At 45.1% G+C, this 21037-nt stretch overlaps 2 protein-coding genes across 2 annotated transcripts in view; one reads left to right on the top strand and one right to left on the bottom strand.

Annotated features, from left to right (window-relative positions):
• LOC134208798 (uncharacterized) overlaps positions 1 to 21037 on the bottom strand; it is an 83594-nt gene that overhangs the window by 49398 nt on the left and 13159 nt on the right. Inside the window, exon 6 of the mRNA XM_062684746.1 lies at positions 16251 to 16819. Within this exon, the coding sequence (XP_062540730.1) occupies positions 16251 to 16819 (569 nt within the window). The remainder of the gene's footprint in view (positions 1 to 16250; positions 16820 to 21037) is intronic.
• Positions 8683 to 17811, top strand: LOC134217469 (juvenile hormone esterase-like). Its single transcript, XM_062696241.1, has 5 exons — positions 8683 to 8983; positions 9042 to 9185; positions 16243 to 17127; positions 17192 to 17484; positions 17546 to 17811. The coding sequence occupies exons 1-5, from the start codon at positions 8720 to 8722 to the stop codon at positions 17700 to 17702; spliced, it is 1743 nt and encodes a 580-aa protein (XP_062552225.1). The 5' UTR covers positions 8683 to 8719; the 3' UTR covers positions 17703 to 17811.

Below are 21037 nucleotides of genomic sequence, written 5' to 3'. Positions count from 1 at the left end.
TTTCTGTTTATTCGAGTGAGGCTCAGTTGTTATCGGTTGGAGGATTAAACATCAGGTCCGTCACACCATTGATGATTATCAATACAATGCCTTTTACTTTTTTCTGTATGTACTCTTGAGATTCATCTTCTACAGACTATAATGTGGCGTAATTTGTGTACGCTACCCGAAAAACAATCGTGAACATTTCTTCTCATGCTTTTCAACACTGTACACTCAATCAGCGGGTGCAAGATATCCCTCAACTCTGTACTACATCTTAGAAGATGCGAAATTTCTAGATTTTTACACAATTGAATAACATTGCTTGGATTGTACTTACTTGAACTTTACTCTGAACATTCTGTATATATGCCAAACTCGTGAGAAAATCTGGCACCCGTTGGTTGGGTGTAAGTTTCGATAGGAAGTACTCTTCTTCTCGAATGTTAGCACAGTGGGGATTGATAAGGTAGCAAAGGTGAGAAAGATTTGAAGAAGGTACGTGTAAGTTGCTTTCGAATGATATTTCAAAGCAAAAATCGAAAAAAATATCAGTCGGCGGCTTGTTTCTATCACGAAAATAGACACTTTATTTTTGTGATTAGTATTTTGTAACTATAACTACTCTTTTTATTCTCCTTTTATTCACGACTGCGACCAGTTACTTGATCTATTGTGGTAGACTCGTAATTGTTGATGGTTTGGTCACCAAGTAGCTGCGAAGATTGTTGCGTTGTAGTTTTGGGTGTCAGGCCATTAGGCCGAATTAGCAAAAAGTGAAAAATGAGAAGTTCTTTCTTCACCTTACCCCTTCTTCCTTCTCCCTTCTTGCATCTTCCTTCTTCTATCTGTCTTCATTTTCCTTCTTCTTCCTTTTTTTTCTTTTTCACTCTTCCTTCTTCTTTGTTACTTAATCCTTCTCCCTTCTGCTTTCTGCATTCTTCTTCTTTCTTTCTTTCCTGATTCTTCTTCTTTCTCTGTTCTTCCTTTTTCCTTCTTCCTCTTCCTTCTTTCTTCTCCCTTATTCCTATTCTTTCTTCTTTTTCCCCCACCCTTCTTCTTTCTGCTTTCTTTTTCTTTTTTACTTTTTTTGTCTCCCTTCTTCTTTCTTCCTTCTTCTTTTTACACTTCTTCTTTTTCTTTCTTTCTGTTGCTTCTTTCTGTCTTCTTGTTTCTTCTTTTTATCTTTTTTCTTCTCAATTATTCCTTTTTTTCCTCCTTCTTTCTTCTTCTTTTTTCCTTCTTCGCTTTTTCTCTTTTCTACCTTCTTCCTTCTTCCTTATTCTTCATTCCTTCTTTCTCCTCCCTTCTTCTTTCTTCCTTCTTCCTCCTTCCCTCAGGCTTTTTTCTTCCACATTCTTCCTTTTCCTTCTGCCTTCTTCCTTCTTTATTTCTTCTTCCTTCTTATTTTTTCTTTCTTACTCCTTCCCTCAGCCTTCTCCTTCATTTTCTTCTTCTTCCTTTTTCTTTCTCCTTCTTTCTCTTCTTACTTCTTCCTCCTTCCTTCTTTCTTCATCTTTCTTCCTTCTTCCTTCTTCTCTTATCCTTCTTCTTTCTTCCTTCTTTCTTCTTCCGTCTTCCGTTTTCCTTCTTCCTCCTTCCTGCTTCCTTCTTCCTTCTTCCGTCTTCCTTCTTCCATCTTCCTTCTTTTTTCTTCCTTCTTCCTTCTTTATTCTTCCTTCTTCCGTTTTGCTACATCCTTTTTCCTTCTTGCTTCTTCCTTCTTCTTTCTTACTTATTACTTCTTCCCTCTTCCTTCTTCCTTCTTCTTTCTTCTTTATTCCGTTTGCTTCCTTCTTTCTCCGTCTTCCTTCTTTCTTTCTTCTTCCTTCTTCGTTTTTCCTTTTTTCTTATTCCGTTCTACTTCTTCTTCACTTATCACTCCCCAGTTCTCATTCGGCATAATGACCATTCGGCCTAATGATCATTAGGTCTAATGACCATTCGGCCTAATGACCATTCGGCCTAATGACCTAGCATCGTAGTTTGTACACCAGGCCACCATGCCATACATTGTGGAATGCCTTCTCGACATCGAGTAAGGCCATGGTGGATGTTTTTGAGACTCGGCAGACTCAAGTAACCGGCTGTGAATCGCTTTCTCAAACAATTTGGATAATCCTGAGAGAAGGCTGGTGGGGCGATAACTTTTCGGAGAAGAAGGATCTTTTCCAGGTTTCCGAATGGAGAAGACTTTGGCTGACTTCCAGGACGATGGGAAATAGCTGAGACAAAGACACTGATTAAAGATCAGCCAAAGGTGCTAGAAGAAAAACACTCATATGTTTGATCACGAGATTCAGAAGGCTGTCGAAGCCTGGGCTTCATGTTTATCAAGCGAGGTGAACCGGCCCAGGGCCGAAAACCTCACTAATAAAGATAATAATAATAATAATGTTTTTCGATTATTTGTTATAGGCCGTCAATTCGCCAGCCGAGATATCCAACTCCTCCGAGAAGTTTTTGGGAATAAGATGGATATTGTTAGCATGCTCGTTAATGGCTGCTTCGTGTGGACTGATGATGTTCTGTCCAAGGTTGTGTGAGATGACTAAGTGACGGCCTATTTCGGCGACCTTCTCTGCAGAAGTTATCAAGCGATCCTTAAAGCCATAATGGGATCAAAGGTGGGCACGGCAAATGCTGGATAAAGCGTACCATTGGTACTCAGCGTACCTGAATGAATAAAATAGACCCCATCTCGTGGTCCTTAGCCTCTTAACTAGCAACTCCTATCCCTACCTTCCCGCGGTGCTGGCCGGGATACAAGCAACCTTAGGGAAGATCGGGTAGCCAACCCCGGTGGGAACTATGGTCGTATGCTGACAGGAAAGGGGGGGTTTGCTCTTCTCCGGAGGTGCAAATCTTATTGAGCGTCTGTTCTCCATGTCAGGATCGGCTCACAACAGCGTCTGTTCTCCATGTTAGGGGCGGCTGATCATCGTCCGAGTGCCAGCGAGGCACCATGGTCCACCGGAAATAAGGGAGAATGGTCCCCCGGAAGTTTAGGGGGTTTGGTGTCAGGCCCTGCAAGCAAGCCTTTAAAAAATCATAAGCAACGAACAATCAACAAGAGAGTACGGACCGGAACCATCGGCGAAGACCACTGCGACGAAAAAGGACTAGCGATTGGAAACTCGGTTCGTGGAACTGCAAATCTCTCAACTTCATCGGGAGCACACGCATACTCGCCGATGTGCTCAAGGACCGTGGATTCGGCATCGTAGCGCTGCAGGAGGTTTGTTGGAAGGGATCAATGGTGCGAACATTTAGTGGTAATCATACCATCTACCAGAGCTGCGGCAACACACACGAGCTGGGAACAGCTTTCATAGTGATGGGCGATATGCAAAGGCGCGTGATCGGGTGGTGGCCGATCAATGAAAGAATGTGCAGGTTGAGGATCAAAGGCCGGTTCTTCAACTTCAGCATAATCAACGTCCATAACCCACACTCCGGAAGCACTGATGATGATAAGGACGCATTCTACGCGCAGCTGGAACGTGAGTACGACAGCTGCCCAAGCCACGACGTCAAAATCATCATAGGAGATTTGAACGCTCAGGTTGGCCAAGAGGAGGAGTTTAGACCGACTATTGGAAAGTTCAGCACTCACCGGCTGACGAACGAAAACGGCCTACGACTAATTGATTTCGCCGCCTCCAAGAATATGGCCATTCGCATCACCTACTTCCAACACAGCCTCCCGTATCGGTACACCTGGAGATCACCACTGCAGACAGAATCACAAATCGACCACGTTCTGATTGATGGACGGCACTTCTCCGACATTATCGACGTCAGGACATATCGTGGCGCTAACATCGACTCTGACCACTATCTGGTGATGGTTAAACTGTGCCCAAAAATATCCGTCATCAACAATGTTCGGTACCGACGACCGCCGCGGTACGACCTAGAGCGACTGAAGCAACCTGATGTCGCCACTGCATACGCGCAGCATCTCGAGGCAGCGTTGCCGGAAGAGGGTGAGCTCGATGGGGCCCCTCTTGAGGACTGCTGGAGTACAGTCAAAGCAGCCATTAACGACGCAGCGGAGAACAACGTCGGGTATATGGGTCGAAGTCGACGGAACGATTGGTTCGACGAAGAGTGCCGACAGATTCTGGAGAAGGACGCAGCGCGGGCGGTCGCGCTGCAGCAAGGTACCCGGCAGAACGTGGAACGTTATAGACGGAAGCGGAGACAGCAGACCAGCCTTTTTCAGGAGAAGAAACGCCGCCTGGAAGAAGCGGAGTGCGAGGAGATGGAACTGCTGTGCCGTTCTCAAGATACACGCAAGTTCTATCAGAAGCTCAACGCATCCCGCAAAGGCTTCGTGCCGCGAGCCGAAATGTGCCGGGATAAGGATGGGAGCATCTTGACGGACGAACGTGTGGTGATCGAAAGGTGGAATCAGCACTACGAGGAACATCTGAATGGCGCTGAGAGTACAGGCAGCCCCCACCTTGAGGGAAGTTAAGGATGCCATTCAACAGCTAAAGACCAATAAAGCAGTGGTAAGGATGGTATTGGAGCTGAGCTCATCAAGATGGCCCCGGAAAAGCTGGCCACTTGCCTGCACAAACTGATAGTCAGAATCTGGGAAACCGAACAGCTACCGGAGGAGTGGAAGGAAGGGGTTATATGCCCCATCTACAAGAAAGGCGACAAACTGGAGTGTGAGAGCTTTCGAGCGATCACTATCCTTAATGCCGCCTACAAAGTGGTCATTAAGATCAGATCATCTTCCGTCGTCTGCCACCATTCGTGAACGAGTTCGTGGGAAGTTATCAAGCCGGTTTCGTTGACGGCCGCTCGACAACGGACCAGATCTTTACTGTACGGCAAATCCTTCAAAAATGCCGTGAATACCAGGTCCCAACGCTCCATTTGTTCGTTGATTTCAAGGCGGCATACGACAGTATAGACCGCGTAGAGCTATGGAAAATTATGGACGAGAACAGCTTCCCTGGGAAGCTTACCAGACTGATCAAAGCAACGGTGGATGGTGTGCAAAACTGTGTGAAGATTTCGGGCGAACACTCCATTTCGTTCGAATCGCGCCGGGGACTAAGACAAGGTGATGGACTTTCTTGCCTGTTGTTCAACATTGCGCTAGAAGGTGTCATGCGGAGAGCCGGGTGTAACAGCCGGGGTACGATTTTCAACAGATCCAGTCAATTTATTTGCTTCGCGGATGACATGGACATTGTCGGACGAACATTTGCAAAGGTGGCAGAACTGTACACCCGCCTGAAACGTGAAGCAACAAAAGTTGGACTGGTGGTGAATGCGTCAAAGACAAAGAACATGCTTGTGGGCGGAACCGAGCGCGACAGGGCCCGCCTGGGAAGCAGTGTTACGATAGACGGGGATACCTTCGAGGTGGTCGAGGAATTCGTCTACCTCGGTGTGGAATAGTATCATGCGAAAGTTATTATGATCCAAATGAATAAATATTAAAAGAAATAATAAATAAATAAATTAATGGCAAAGCTATGTATAGTTCCTTTCCAAATGTTACTCCTGAAAATGATACTTCTTCACAGAACGTGCCCCAGAAAAATAAAATAAATGTTATGCTAACGCACTCCAAGTTGTGTAGAGATATGGAAATGGTTCGTGAAAGAGATACGATCCATTAAAAAAACTCTCGGCTGTTGGAGAGTTTGGAACAAAAATAGGTGGCGAAAAGGTGGCCAGGACAAAAAGTCAGGCAGTCTTACAAGTATAGCTGGCAGTAACGGACGCAATATAGAGTTTAATCCAAGCGATTCCGCTGGTGGAGGTTCCGCCGAAATAGTCGGTCATGATTCGGCCAATGCCCTTGAGCATTCGGCTGATCATGGGCCCACACTTGGAATAGTATATTCCACTGGAGACGATTCATCCGGAGCTCTTCTGCTCCCGGATGAACGTATAGAAGAAGAACTCGATGAAGGAGAAGAAGCGCACAGTTCTTCATCCGTTTACGACACTCGGATCCTTGCTAACGGCTGACAACAACGTTAGTCGTGAAATACGAAGGCGCATCATCTGTGGAAGTCGGGCCTACTACGGGCTCCAGAAGAAACTGCGGTCAAAACAGATTCGCCACCGCACCAAATGTGTCATGTACAAGACGCTAATAAGACCGGTTGTCCTCTACGGACATGAAACATGGACAATGCTCGAGGAGGGCTTGCAAGCACGTATTCGAGAGTATTCGAGAGACGGGTACTTAGGACCATCTTTGGCGCCCAACTCTACGGCGAACCCAGTATCCAGAAGGTAGCTAAAGCCGGAAGGGTACGATGGGCAGGACATGTTGCAAGAATGCCGGACAGCAACCCTGCAAAGATGGTGTTCGCTTCCGATTCGGCAGGTACGAGACGGCGTGGAGCACAGCGAGTAAGGTGGGTAGATCAGGTGCAAAACGACTTGGCGAGCGTGGGGCGTATCCGAGGATGGAGAGATGCGGCCTCGAACCGTGCATTGTGGCGTCAAATTGTTGATTCAGTGTTATCTGTTTAGATGTTAACTAAATAAATGGGATCAAAGGTGGAATGGGCCGAGGCTTGGAATTTAGAATTTTGGTTAGCTTGTAGAACGGCTTAGCACAATATGAGAGAGCGCGGATCTTTTTGAAAAAATCACTATTTCTGAGGTCCACCATTCTGGCCAGGAAAATTTTAGTCATGCGATTGCACCGGGTCTTAAGCGCAGGCAATCCAGTACGTTGGTACTACCTGCGAGTGACATTTCGCAGACGGATCAAATGTTTGGTGATTGTGTCAATGGTTAGAGTGTTGCTTACCTGCCGGGCCTTTGGTACATGCTGCTCGCGGGCTAGGGTGAGCGCCTCCTAGATAATGTGCTGCTGCTTGTCGACGTGTTCGGATGACACCGGATGTATGTGGTAAACGACGAAGTTCCCGTCCACGCACCGTTGAAACCGTGTTGCCCCACGATTGGTGCTTTTCGTTCAGGTCTCCGGCGATGATGAACTGTCCCTGCCACCGAGTGAGCTTGACTATATCCCTTCGACCCGTCGTCGACTTTGACCTGTGTGTGACATGAACGTGACGACTCCGATGGAGGTGTTGAGAACGGCTTCGACGATTTTGAGCTTCCGGGAGTCCGGCAGCAGGCGATTGCCATTCTTCCCCCTCTGGTGCTTGTTTGATCGAACCTCACCAGCCTAAAACCTGGCATTGTTGCACTAACCTCGGGCTTCAGGTGGGTTTCGGTAATGAAAGTTGCGTCAATCTGCTTCTCCCGAAGGAAATTGCTGTGCTCGACGATTTGGATCTTGATCGAGCAAGCGTTCCAGTTTAGCAGACCCAGCCTAGTAGCCATTATAAATGACGGAAAGGCCCAGAGTTTAGATCTGGTAGAACCGTGATTTCCAGCTTCGAAGCCGAAGCTCATCTTGCTGCCGGCGGAATCCAGGAGGAGGGAGCGGGGACCATTCACTGGAGAATGGAGCCGGCAGTGCTGGAGCTTGAACCGACGCAGCTGCTGTTGTCAGTCGCTTGTGCGGTTGTAACGGTGGAAGGATTGGAATTGCTCGCGTTGGCCGGATAGTTCACCTTGATGAGTACAGAAACATGGTTCTTCTTCGGTAGGGTCCTGGTGGAAGCTGGAGAGTTTCCGAATTGTAAGTTGGTGCTACGCCGACAATATACCCTGAGAAAATGAAACGGTGGTCAAAGAACCCGTAACTTACATGTGCTTACATCATTCTGAAGTCGGTGTTGGGAATGCATGATATTTTTACTGGGTGTGGCAAGAATTGAAATTTTCAATAGTTTATCGTAAATAATCAAAAGTTTCAAAGAAACTGACAAATTGCTGGAGAGTTTCCGAGTCGATTGAGATATAAATCTCCAAAATCCATCGAAAGATAAATGCTGTACTAACTTTTAAAATTTTACATGATTTCGTGACGGTTCCCAATTTTAGATTCTGATTTGACACCCTTGCCTTAGGGTAAGACGTTGTCCATCGTCAAAAGTATTGAATGTACGAGGCCTAATGAACTAACCTGAAAGGAGTATTTGTCAGTATTCTAATATTTTTTATAGAGCTCATATCGTCACCTTTGATAACACGTGCTCCAACAGCTCCATAATTTTCTGGTGGGTTCCATATTGTCTTGTATATTATTACCCTCTTATATAGACACGCATCCATTTGAAAGAATTTCATTAAATCTTTGACATTTGTTTGCTTAAATCGCATTGAAAAATTGTGCCGTAATAGATGACTGAGCATTTTTCGCCTGCTTTTTCTGTAATTCAGCTACCTAAATTAAACATGGCAGTCAATAAATAGTCTTCCATTTATATATTGCTTAGAGGGAAATGTAAAACAGCACATTTCGCTTAAACAAATTTCCTTTTTTATATCATTACTAAATGTATATGCTGTGATTAACAACCATCTACATTAATTTTAACACCTTGTCGGACAGACTTCCTGACGCTTGTCGCTGCTTGTGAGTGCTGTTCTTCAAGCGGCGCACGCAACTATTCGGCAGACTTTGGATCGATTACATTAGTGACCTGCGGCCAAGACTATCTTGAAATGCTTGTTGGTAATTACTGCACCTAAAGACGCCGGCGCGCCGAGTTACACCCTTGCAGGTGCATAAGCTCAGCTCCATTGATGCGAGACGTGCCGCCGATAAAAACGGCGCCAACCTTAGCCCGAGCCTTTACTCATCGTTTGGTCTACGCGTGGTGAGGAGAAGATGCTACCGCCGACGGTGAAGCACGTGGTGTTTGTCGTTATATCGCTATTCTCGGTTGGGAAGGCTTCGGTCAACGCGAATAATGGGTCATCCATGACGATTAGTGAATTTCCAGAGTACGCGAAATATCCACCGAAGCCGCTTGTATGCATCACTAGTGGGTGCATAATAGGAGCCACCAGGAATGGGCTGGAGAATGGTCAGTTTGAGGCGTTCTTTGGTGTTCCATATGCACGGCCACCGTTGGGGAAACTAAGATTTAAAGTGAGTGTGTCCATTCGTGATTAATTGAAAGAAGAGTAAAAGTTTAAATCGTCTCTAGAATCCTGTTCCAGTGGAATCATGGACCGGAAACTACGATGCAACGTACGAACGAAGTAAATGTGTCCAGAAAAACGATGCAAGGCCTCAATCGCTAGTGGAGGGCAGTGAAGATTGTCTGTATCTGAATGTATATAGACCCAAGGTTAGTTGAAGATCTCCAAGCATTTAAACAGTTCGTTGATGAAAATTTCAAAAGTGGTTGTTCAACGTAATTTATAAATGAACAGTTTTTCGAAAATATTTAAATAATTTCAAGGCCGACTAAACAGTGCTTAAAAAATGTGGAAAAAGGTATTATTGGATTTCCTGTGGCTGCCGGATGTCTTATTTTAAACAGGGAAGGGTGGGGGTTGGTAAGTGAAACGAACAGCCTGTTCAATTCTGAGAATCCAAATTTAGTGTGCTAAGTGTTTAACTGCATTTAATTATCAGATTCGTAAATATTCTGTGATTCTCAAGTTTATTTCAAGAGCTTCAAAAGACTGAATGGATATCTAAATTCATGTGTTGGAAAATGTCATTTTGACTAATATACTGATTTTTTTTTCACATAGAGTATGATAACAATATAGAACACTTTGTGAATCGCCAGCCCAATCACACCACAACAGGCAACGGTCAGCCCAATCACACCATCTTGCTTCACGAAGGGCAAACATCTGCTGAAAACGGTGGTCAATGGGGTTAATTACCAAAATTACACTAATTTTACAATGTTTGGAAATTTGTATTACATTTAAAAGACAAATTATTTTCAAACTAAGATATCAAAATGGGATCATAAGATGATTTTTAGCCAGCGCCGTAGCATGTGGTTGGCCAGGTTGGCCCCCACCAAGGGCACCAGGCCTTAGGAGAGCGCAGAATTCAAGAATTTCGCTATGGGTTATGATTATAAATTATTCTCAAACTCACTGGTTTAAAGTGATGCACATTCAAGCGATCACATGATTTCCTCGATAACCAACGATTCCGTAATCAACCGTTTGACTAGCATCCCGAAAGCTTTTTGCTGTTAAAAACTGATACAGGTATCAGAACGTAGGCTCCGGATTTGACGGATAAGGAAGTAAAAACAAAATGATAAGAACAGAAAATGCAAATGACAAGGAGCAAGAAACATGCTTCTGGGAAGAAAGCCCTAGTAGGACTTTTCAATACACTAAAGACAAAACACAGAGTGATAGGGAGTTTGTATGAATTTGAGACAAATCTACTGATTTTACGCAGATAAACTATTTGTGGTCCGAAAACAATCGCAATTGAACCAGCGATATTTCCGATTCCATTAAACCAAAAGCGTGTATGAGCGAAGACGTTGAATATTCGATGAGCATGATTTTTCCTTTTAGTTCTATATAAACTAGTTAAGCTTTAAACGAGGATGAGTAGTTGGAATGACGTCGCTTATCTAACAGCATACTGAATACAAGAATCTGTATCGAAGGATTTCAGTAATGATAGCGACTGATCTACTTCAAAGTTAAATTTAATTCGTCCAAGCAATTCCACCAGTGCAGTGCCACCAAACTACCGCCAGATTCGATTGATATTCTGGCCATCTACCAATTCAGTACCCGAGCAAAACGTGAGAGCAAATCGATAACTAATTTTGTTGTTGTGAAATCTAATGTTGATAACTCAGGATGATATCCTTTTGGTCGTTTTAACGGTTAAAATAACAAAATGTGTAGCAGAAATATCCTACTGTAACATCAGATTGAAAACTATTTCTGCCGTCGATGAGAGCACATTGAAAACTGATTTTGATATTGGTTTTGGAACACGAAATAAGTAATCAGTTTAATACCAGTTCATATAATTCAGAAATCAACAGCCGATATCAAAATATGTTTTCTATTTGTAGGGTTTCTGAAAAAAAAATTCGAAAAAAAATTTCTTCTAAAAATTTTGTCTCTTGGGGGGGGGGGGGGTGGTTATATCCAAAGCCACCCCCGTGGCTACGCAAACGATTGGCAACGATTTGGATTTTAATTGGAAATTCCGCACCTGGAATATAAATAAACTTGGACAAGTTTACCTTTCGCATAATTAACCACAGAACCTTGGAGTGAACGATGCCTCAATTAAAGAAACCTAATGACCAAGATCCGGAGTACATGAGCCCAAAAAAAAGAAAGAAAACCTTCATGGATTCGCATTATGCGTTTTTCACAATGTACTCTGCTTTGCGTCTTTGACGTTCGGCTTTGGCTACTCTTGTTCAATCTCAACGTGAGGTTAAATAAGAGTGGGGTTATGAATATGTGTTTTACTTAGTTTTCAACAAATTGCCACCTATATGGATTCGCATATGCGTTTTTTTACAATGTACTTTGTGTTTGTCACCTATATGGATTCGCATTATGCGTTTTTCACAGTGTACTCTGTGTTTCGTCTTTGACGTTCGGCTTTGGCTACTCTTGTTCAATCTCAACTAGAGGTTAAATAAGGGTGGAGTTTTGAAAATGTTTTTGCCTTTCTCCTACAACAAAGTTGTACCGAAAGGCTATCATTTCACTTCAAAATCGAACTTTTTATAGAAGTCTCGGATACCCATGATGTAATATACCAATCGACTCAGCTCGTCGAACTGAACAAATGTCTGTCTGTCCGTGTGTATGTGTGTGTGTGTGCACACGAAAACCGAAAAACATTAGCCACTTTTTCATATAGTGATTCTTATCCGATTTTCTCGCAACAAGTAGCATTCGACGGGGGACAAACCCTGGTTGATCACTATTGAATTTGATAATGATCGACCATTGCGTTTAAAAGTTATTAAGAAAATAGAATCGAACTATGTAAGCGCCATATAAGATTGGTGTCTTGGCTAAATGCGAGAAAGGCAGTGTCACCACTCGGTGAATTAAGTTGGGGTTTTTTACTTAGTTTTTCAACAAATTGTCACCTATATGGATTCGCATTATGCGTTTTTCACAGTGTACTCTGTGTTTCGTCTTTGACGTTCGGCTTCGGCTACTCTTGTTTAATCTCAACTTGAGGTTAAATAAGGGTGAGGTTATGAATTTTTTTTTTACTTAGTTTTCCAACAAATTGTCACCTGTATGGATTCGAATTATGCGTTTTTCACAGTGCACTCTGTGTTTCGTCTTTGACGTTCTTCCATTGTTACGTCCTCAATGTTTTTGTGACATCTCTCTTTAGCCCCTAGCTTAATGCGTGTGAGTCTACATAATTGGCTGTCCTATAAATGGTATATCATATGCATTTGCATTGTATGACTTATCCAGTATATTTTATGCTTCGCGTTTCATTGCGTTTTACAAAATGCGTAGTATGTATATATTATTGATTGTATCCTCCTCCTCCAGAAACCTGTTCCATTCTCCTTTCCAATTTCACTTTCTCTTCCTTTTCCCCTTTTCACTTCCTTTTCCGTCAGGAAAACGATGAGAAAGGCCAGGCGATGGCACAAATCTCCCAAATTGAGGAAAACGTGCCTCCTGAGCCGTTCTGATACCTGATGCCTGATTGTAGTGAACGATGCCTCAATTAAAGAAACCTAATGACCAAGATCCGGAATACATGAGCCCAGGCCATGGTCCCTAATGCTATGCTAATGCTATGCTAATGCTATGCTAATGCTATGCTAATGCTATGCTAATGCTATGCTAATGCTATGCTAATGCTATGCTAATGCTATGCTAATGCTATGCTAATGCTATGCTAATGCTATGCTAATGCTATGCTAATGCTATGCTAATGCTATGCTAATGCTATGCTAATGCTATGCTAATGCTATGCTAATGCTATGCTAATGCTATGCTAATGCTATGCTAATGCTATGCTAATGCTATACTAATGCTATGCTAATGCTATACTAATGCTATGCTAATGCTATGCTAATGCTATGCTAATGCTATGCTAATGCTATGCTAATGCTATGCTGATGCTATGCCAATGCCATGCTGATGCTATGCCAATGCTATGCCATGCCATGCTAACGCCATGCCAATGCTATGCCAACGCTATGCTAATGCTATGCCAATGCTATGTGCCAATGCTACGCCAACTGTGCCAATGCCATGCCATGCTACCAATGCTGCCAATGCCATAACATGCTATGCCAATGCCATGCCAATGCCATGCCAACGCTGCTAATGCCATGCCAATGCCATGCTAACGCTATGCTGTATGCCAATGCCATGCCAATGCCATGCCAATGCTATGCCAATGCCATGCTAACGCCATGCCAATGCCATGCCAATGCTATGCTAATGCTATGCCAATGCTGTGCTAATGCCATGCCAATGCTATGCCTAACGCCATGCCAATGCCATGCCAATGCCATGCCAATGCCATGCCAATGCTATGCCAATGCCATGCCAATGCTATGCTAATGCCATGCTAATGCTATGCCAATGCTATGCCAATGCAATGCTATGCTAATGCTATGCTAATGCTATGCTAATGCTATGCTAATGCTATGCTAATGCTATGCTAATGCTATGCTAATGCTATGCTAATGCTATGCTATTGCTATGCTAATGCTATGCTAATGCTACCAAGCCCCTTGAAAGGGGGCTACCGAGCCCCTTAAAAGGAGGCTACCGAGCCCCTTGAAAGGGGGCTACCGAGCCCCTTGAAAGGGGGCTACCGAGCCCCTTGAAAGGGGCTACTGAGCCCTTGGAAGGGGCTGAGCCCCTTGGAAGGGGCCACCGAGCCCCTGGAAGGGGCCACTGAGCCCTTGGAAGGGGCCACTGAGCCCCTTGGAAGGGGCCACTGAGCCCCTTGGAAGGGGCCACTGAGCCTTGGAAGGGGCCACCAGGCCCCTTGGAAGGGGGCTACCGAGCCCCTTGGGAAGGGGCCACCGAGCCCCTTGGAAGGGGGCTACCGAGCCCCTTGGAAGGGGGCTACCGAGCCCCTTGGAAGGGGGCTACCGAGCCCCTTGGAAGGGGGCTACCGAGCCCCTTGGAAGGGGGCTACCGAGCCCTTGAAGGGGCTACTGAGCCCTTGGAAGGGGGCCACCGAGCCCCTTGGAAGGGGGCTACCGAGGCCCCTTGGAAGGGGGCCACTGAGCCCTTGGAAGGGGCCACTGAGCCCTTGAAGGGGGCCACTGAGCCCCTTGGAAGGGGCTACTGAGCCCCTTGGAAGGGGGGCCACTGAGCCCCTTGAAGGGGGCTACTGAGCCTTGGAAGGGGCCACTGAGCCCTTGGAAGGGGCCACTGAGCCCCTTGGAAGGGGCTACTGAGGCCCTTGGAAGGGGCCACTGAGCCCCTTGGAAGGGGCTACTGAGCCCCTTGGAAGGGGGGCTGAGCCCCTTGGAAGGGGCCACTGAGCCCTTGGAAGGGGGCTACCGAGCCCCTTGGAAGGGGGCTACCGAGCCCCTTGGAAGGGGGCTACCGAGCCCCTTGGAAGGGGGCTACCGAGCCCCTTGGAAGGGGGCTACCGAGCCCCTTGGAAGGGGGCTACCGAGCCCCTTGGAAGGGGCCACTGAGCCCTTGGAAGGGGCTACTGAGCCCCTGGAAGGGGCCACTGAGCCCCTTGGAAGGGGCCACTGAGCCCTTGGAAGGGGCCACTGAGCCCCTTGGAAGGGGGCTACCGAGCCCCTTGGAAGGGGGCTACCGAGCCCCTTGGAAGGGGGCTACCGAGCCCCTTGGAAGGGGGCTACCGAGCCCCTTGGAAGGGGGCTACCGAGCCCCTTGGAAGGGGGCTACCGAGCCCCTTGGGAGGGGGCCACTGAGCCCTGGAAGGGGCTACTGAGCCCTGGAAGGGGCTACTGAGCCCTTGGAAGGGGCCACTGAGCCCCTTGGAAGGGGGCCACTGAGCCCCTTGGAAGGGGCCACTGAGCCCTTGAAGGGGCTGCCACTGAGCCCCTGGAAGGGGCCACTGAGCCCCTTGGAAGGGGGCTACCGAGCCCCTTGGAAGGGGGCTACTGAGGCCCCTTTGGAAGGGGCCACTGAGCCCCTTGGAAGGGGCCACTGAGCCCTTGGAAGGGGCCACCGAGGCCCCTTGGAAGGGGGCCACTGAGGCCCCTTGGAAGGGGCCACTGAGCCCCTTGAAGGGGCTACACTGAGCCCCTTGGAAGGGGGCCCCGAGCCCCTTGGAAGGGGGCCACTGAGCCCTTGGAAGGGGCCACTGAGCCCCTTGAAGGGGCCACTGAGCCCCTTGGAAGGGGCTGCCACTGAGCCCTTGGAAGGGGGCTACCGAGCCCCTTGGAAGGGGCTGCAGGCCCCTGGAAGGGGGCTACTGAGGCCCCTTGGAAGGGGCTAGAGCCTGGAAGGGGCTACCGAGCTTGGAAGGGGCTGCCAGGCCTTGGAAGGGGCTGCCAGAGCCCCTTGGAAGGGGCTACAGAGCCTTGGAAGGGGCTGCAGGCTTGGAAGGGGGCTACCGAGCCCCTTGGAAGGGGGCTACCGAGCCCCTTGGAAGGGGGCTACCGAGCCCCTTGGAAGGGGGCTACCGAGCCCCTTGGAAGGGGGCTACCGAGCCCCTTGGAAGGGGGCTACCGAGCCCCTTGGAAGGGGGCTACCGAGCCCCTTGGAAGGGGCCTACCGAGCCCCTTGGAAGGGGCTACCAAGCCCCTTGGAAGGGGGCTACCGGAGCCCCTGGAAGGGGCTGCATGAGCCCCTTGGAAGGGGCTACCGAGCCTGGAAGGGGCTGCCGAGGCCCTGGAAGGGGCTGCGAGCCTGAAGGGGCTGCAGAGCCCCTTGGAAGGGGCTGCCGAGCCTGGAGGGGCTGCAGAGCCTTGGAAGGGGGCTACCGAGCCCCTTGGAAGGGGGCTACCGAGCCCCTTGGAAGGGGGCTACCGAGCAACTAATGCAATGCTAATGCAATGCTAATGCAATGCTAATGCAATGCTAATGCAATGCTAATGCAATGCTAATGCAATGCTAATGCAATGCTAATGCAATGCTAATGCAATGCTAATGCAATGCTAATGCAATGCTAATGCAATGCTAATGCAATGCTAATGCAATGCTAATGCAATGCTAATGCAATGCTAATGCAATGCTAATGCAATGCTAATGCAATGCTAATGCAATGCTAATGCAATGTTGAAGCACGAATCTTTTCAAGGATTGTGAATGTAAATGTTTTTTGATGTAGTCAAAAACCTACTTCAAAAAGCAAATCTGGTTTTGCGCAACTAATGCAAGCCGGCACTTCATCGAGTCTAAAACAGCTATTTCGTATCCAAACTGATACTAAATACTATTTCTATTTCTTATTTGTAGTACATCACGGATCCACTGCCTGTTATCTTCTACATTCACGGTGGAAGCTACGCGTCCGGATCGGCCTCGTTCGCCGAGTATGGTCCTGAACGGCTGATGGACACCCAAAAAGTCATCGTTGTGGTAATTCAATACCGATTGGGAGTGTTTGGGTTCCTCGCCACCGATGACAGTTGTTCTCCGGGTAACTACGGACTCAAAGACCAAAGCATGGCGCTTCGCTGGGTTCATAACAACATCCAAAGCTTCGGGGGTGACCCGAAACGAGTTCTTCTGGCAGGACAGAGTGCAGGTGGCGCTGCAGTACAGTTGCACATGATGTCCCCTCTGAGTCGGGGTTTGTTCTCGAAGGCAGTTAGTATGAGTGGAACGGCACTCGCTTATTGGAATTACAACATTGATCAGGCAAGAGTGGCCAGGCGACAGGCTGCTGTAGTTGGGATCGCTGATGCTTACAAAATGTCTACCGATACGCTGGTAGATGCCCTGCGCGGGGTCGATGCGTATGAGCTGGGGAGAAGTATCGATCGGCTCAAGTATTTCCACGTGCATCCAACAGGACTGTACCAACCCGTCGCTGAGCAATACGTAACGAAGGAGACGTTCTTGTCAGAGGAGCCAAGGGCCCTCTGGGCAGCCGGAAAGTATGAACAAATTCCATGGGTAACCGGATTCCTACCGAACGATGGTGCGGCGGATTCATTGGGCATCATCACAAATGTAACACTGTTGGAGCAGTTGAATGAAAAATCACGGCGATTCATACCTCGACTGGCTGGGGGAGATGCACATAACAAAAGTACTCAGATGTTGAAGGAGCGCTTCTTCAGTGACGGAACAAATGAGCAGTGGTTGACAAGGGATAACTATCTGAAACTCCAAGATGTGAGTAGCTATGCATTAAATTAATTAAATGCAGATTTGATTTTTCTATATTTTTTCAATACAGCTCCTAACAGAATCAACCGTCACATATGCAACAGCACTGAGTGTTAAACAACATCATGCTTCGAAAAACTCCAGGAAAGCGCCGATCAGCGTTTACTACTTCAATTTCCTGGGTCGATACTCTCAATCGTATGCTTATACATACACTGGAACCGACTTTGGCGTATGTCACTCCGATGAACTTTTGTATCTATTCCGCAACAGTGCGTTGGTACCAGATTTCCCTATTGGATCACCTGAGTTGATCATGGCTAAGGGTTTCGTGGATTATTTCGTCAAACTGGCATATGATGGGTAACGTAGAAATGTAATTTGTCGATAAGTTGAAAACTAATTTACTTAACTGTCTCTACAGGATATCCGGCCCATACTGTAAGCCAAACGATTGTCAGTTTTTGGAGTTCAGCAATTCTGATAACCCAAAAGCACCAGTTGAATTGAATCTTGTAAACGGCTTTGACGAGAGTATGTTCAACTTCTGGAGAGAGTACTACCGGTTACAAGGAATTTGATTACTGAAGGCGAAGTAAATACTGAAGAAAACCTGAATTTAAAACTCTGTCTTGTTTTATTTCGATTTTTTGTGGGGTGCACCAGTCTCGTTGTCTCAGTCCACAAATCGTATCGTTCTTCGACCTCGTCGGCAAATGGAAGCCCTGGAGAAGCTTGAAGAGCGTTTGATGCATTGTAGAGGGGAATGATGCCAATGCACTCATCTGGAAAAATAGCCCAACACAAAAAATCACACGAAAAATCGTTTTTGTTACTACGTTTATATTAAGCGAATATTTTCATTACAGATCGTGATATTTGTGCTCAAGATAAACCATACATTCACTCCTAATTTATCTTGCGAATGTGGCATTGGGCCCATCATTCGTAGAAATACTACAATAAGAGATCGGCGAAGACGCCATCTTGTTTTCAACCGACCCGTCAAAAGTGGTTCCAATTCGACTTGTTTACATTTTGCATCCATAAGAAGCAAGCAAAAAGCTCAAGTGATGCCAGTATTGTTTTCACGATTTCATGCATTTTCATATGTTGCCATTTCGACAGTTTTTCACTCCGCCGGTTTCTGGTTATAGGGTTGCCTCATTCTGGTCATTCGTGCCTTTATTTTTAAACACATTTGAAATGCGTTAGACAGCAACATGTATGAGATTATTGTAAAATGTAACTAGTTTCGTAAATGTTGTGCCCACACTTCGAAAAGATTATCTGTATTAATATTTGCCCCGTTTGACTACAAAATCGGTAGATTTTGAACCGTTTTTTTGTTGATTTTATTGTGGTGCTCAATGAAAATATGTGAATAGTGAATAGTGGGGTCAAGTAACGGTAAGCTAAAAAAAAAGGAAAATACTAGAAAACAAGATAGAATAACAAAAATGTAAAACCAAAAAGCGAAAAAAAATAAACGGAAAATGTCCCCGGTAGGCTCCCTGACGGAAGGGCAGAGGAGTAGGCCGGGCGACAAAGAAAAAGAGCAAAACAAGATAGCAAAAAAGAATGAAAATGATTAAAGCTAGCGTCTCCGGTAGGCTCCCTGACGGAAGGGCAGAGGAGTAGGCCGGGTGACAAAGAAAAAGTGCAAAAAAAAAGAATGCAAATGATGAAAGCTAGCGTCTCCGGTAGGCTCCCTGACGGAAGGGCAGAGGAGTAGGCCGGGAGACGAAAAAAAGTGCAAAAGAGATAGCACAAAGAAAAAATAACCGAAAAATGCTAGCGTCCCCGGTAGGCTCCCTGACGGAAGGGCAGACGAGTAGGCCGGGTGACAAATTGAGCTAAAAAAGATCATGCTAAAAAAAACACAAAAAAAGTAAAAAAAAATATGGAAAGTTTATAAAAGTGTGTCTCCGCTAGGCCACTCGACGGAAAAGCAAAAAAAAAAAACAAAACGAAGACAAGTTGAAAAAAGAACTGTATAAAATAGGTTCAGTTTGAATTGAATCGGAAAGGAAACATGTTTGATTGAAGCAAAAACAAAACTTTGAAACGATATTTTAAGATTCGATGAAAATAGCGGTTTTGGAATTAGGTTTCAAATATTTTGTTTACTGAACTTCCATTTGAAAAAAGTTTCTAGATTTGAAGATGTGTTTCAGAGACCGTATAACCGTTTGGAAAACTGGAAGCAAACTCGAAGAGTCGAAGGTAACAGTAGATTGGAATTGTTTAATTTTTAAATTTGAAGAATGAATATGGGAATCGCAATAAGAATAGGCATTTGGAGATTGGAATGGATTCGGATTGAATTTGGATTAAATTTTGATTGCGTTTGGATTTATTTTGGATAAAGTTTGGATAGTGTTTAGATTGGATTGAAATGGCTTCGGATTTGGATTCGATGGTGATGAGGTTTATGTTAAATTTGATAGAATTTTGAGGAATTTGATTTGTTTTGAAATTAGATTGGTTTTGAATTGGGTATGAATTGTGTGAAGGTTGAATTTGGATTGGATTTGATTTAATTTGAATTAGATTTGGAATGGATTTGGATTGGACTTTAATTTGAGTTGGATTTGTATTAAACTTGAATTGGATTTGTATTGTTTTGGATTCGTATTGGATTTAGATTGGATTTGGATTGGATTTGGATTGGATTTGGATTGGATTGGATTTGGATTGGATTTGGATTGGATTTGGATTGGATTTTGATTAGATATGGATTGGATTTGGATTAGATTTGGATTGGATTTGGATTGGAATTGGATTGGATTTGGATTGAATTGGATATGGATTTGGATTGGATTTGGATTGGATTTGGATTGGATTTGGATTAAATTGGATTTGGATTGGATTTGGATTGGATTTGGATCGGATTTGGATTGGTTTGGTTGGTTTGGATTGGTTTGGATTGGTTTGGATTGGTTTGGATTGGTTTGGATTGGATTTGGATTGGTTTGGATTGGTTTGGATTGATTTGGATTGGTTTGGATTGGTTTGGATTGGTTTGGATTGGTTTGGATTGGTTTGGATTGGTTTGGATTGGTTTGGATTGGTTTGGAATTGGATTGGATTGGATTTGGATTGGATTTGGATTGGATTTGGATTGGATTTGGATTGGATTTGGATTGGATTTGGATTAGATTTGGATTGGAATTGGATTAGATTTGGATTGGATTTGGGTTGGAATTGGATTGGATTTGGATTGAATTGGATATGGATTGGATTTTGATTGGATTTGGATTGGATTGGATTTGGATTGGTTTTTGATTGGATTTGAATTGGATTTGGATTGGATTTGGATTGGATTGGATTTGGATTGGGTTTTGATTGGATTTGGATTGGATTGGATTTGGATTGGTTTTTGATTGGATTTGAATTGGATTTGGATTGGATTTGGATTGGATTGGATTTGAATTGGATTTGGATTGGATTTGGATTGGATTTGGATTAGATTTGGATTGGATTTGGATTGGATTGGATTTGGATTGGATTTGGATTAAATTGGAATTGGATTGCATTTGGATTGGAATTGGATTAGATTTGGATTGGATTTGGATTAGATTTGGATTGGATTTGGATTGGATCTGGATTGGAATTGGATTGGATTTGGATTGAATTTGGATTGGATTGGATATGGATTGGATTTGGATTGGATTTGGATGGGATTGGATTTGGATTTGATTTGGATTTAATTGGATTTGGATTGGTTTTTGATTGGATTTGGATTGGTTTTTGATTGGATTTGGATTGGATTTGGATTGGATTTGAATTGGATTGGATTGGATTTGGATTGGATTAGATTGGATTGGATTGGATTTGAATTGGATTTGGATTGATTTTCGATTGGATTTGGATTGAATTGGATTTGGATTTGGATTGGATTTGTATTGGATTT

This window comes from Armigeres subalbatus, chromosome 2 (genome assembly GCF_024139115.2).
Source record: "Armigeres subalbatus isolate Guangzhou_Male chromosome 2, GZ_Asu_2, whole genome shotgun sequence".
Taxonomy (NCBI): Eukaryota; Metazoa; Arthropoda; class Insecta; order Diptera; family Culicidae; genus Armigeres; species Armigeres subalbatus.
The sequence above is the reverse complement of the archived record's forward strand: the minus strand, read 5'-3'. Positions and strand labels throughout refer to the sequence as shown.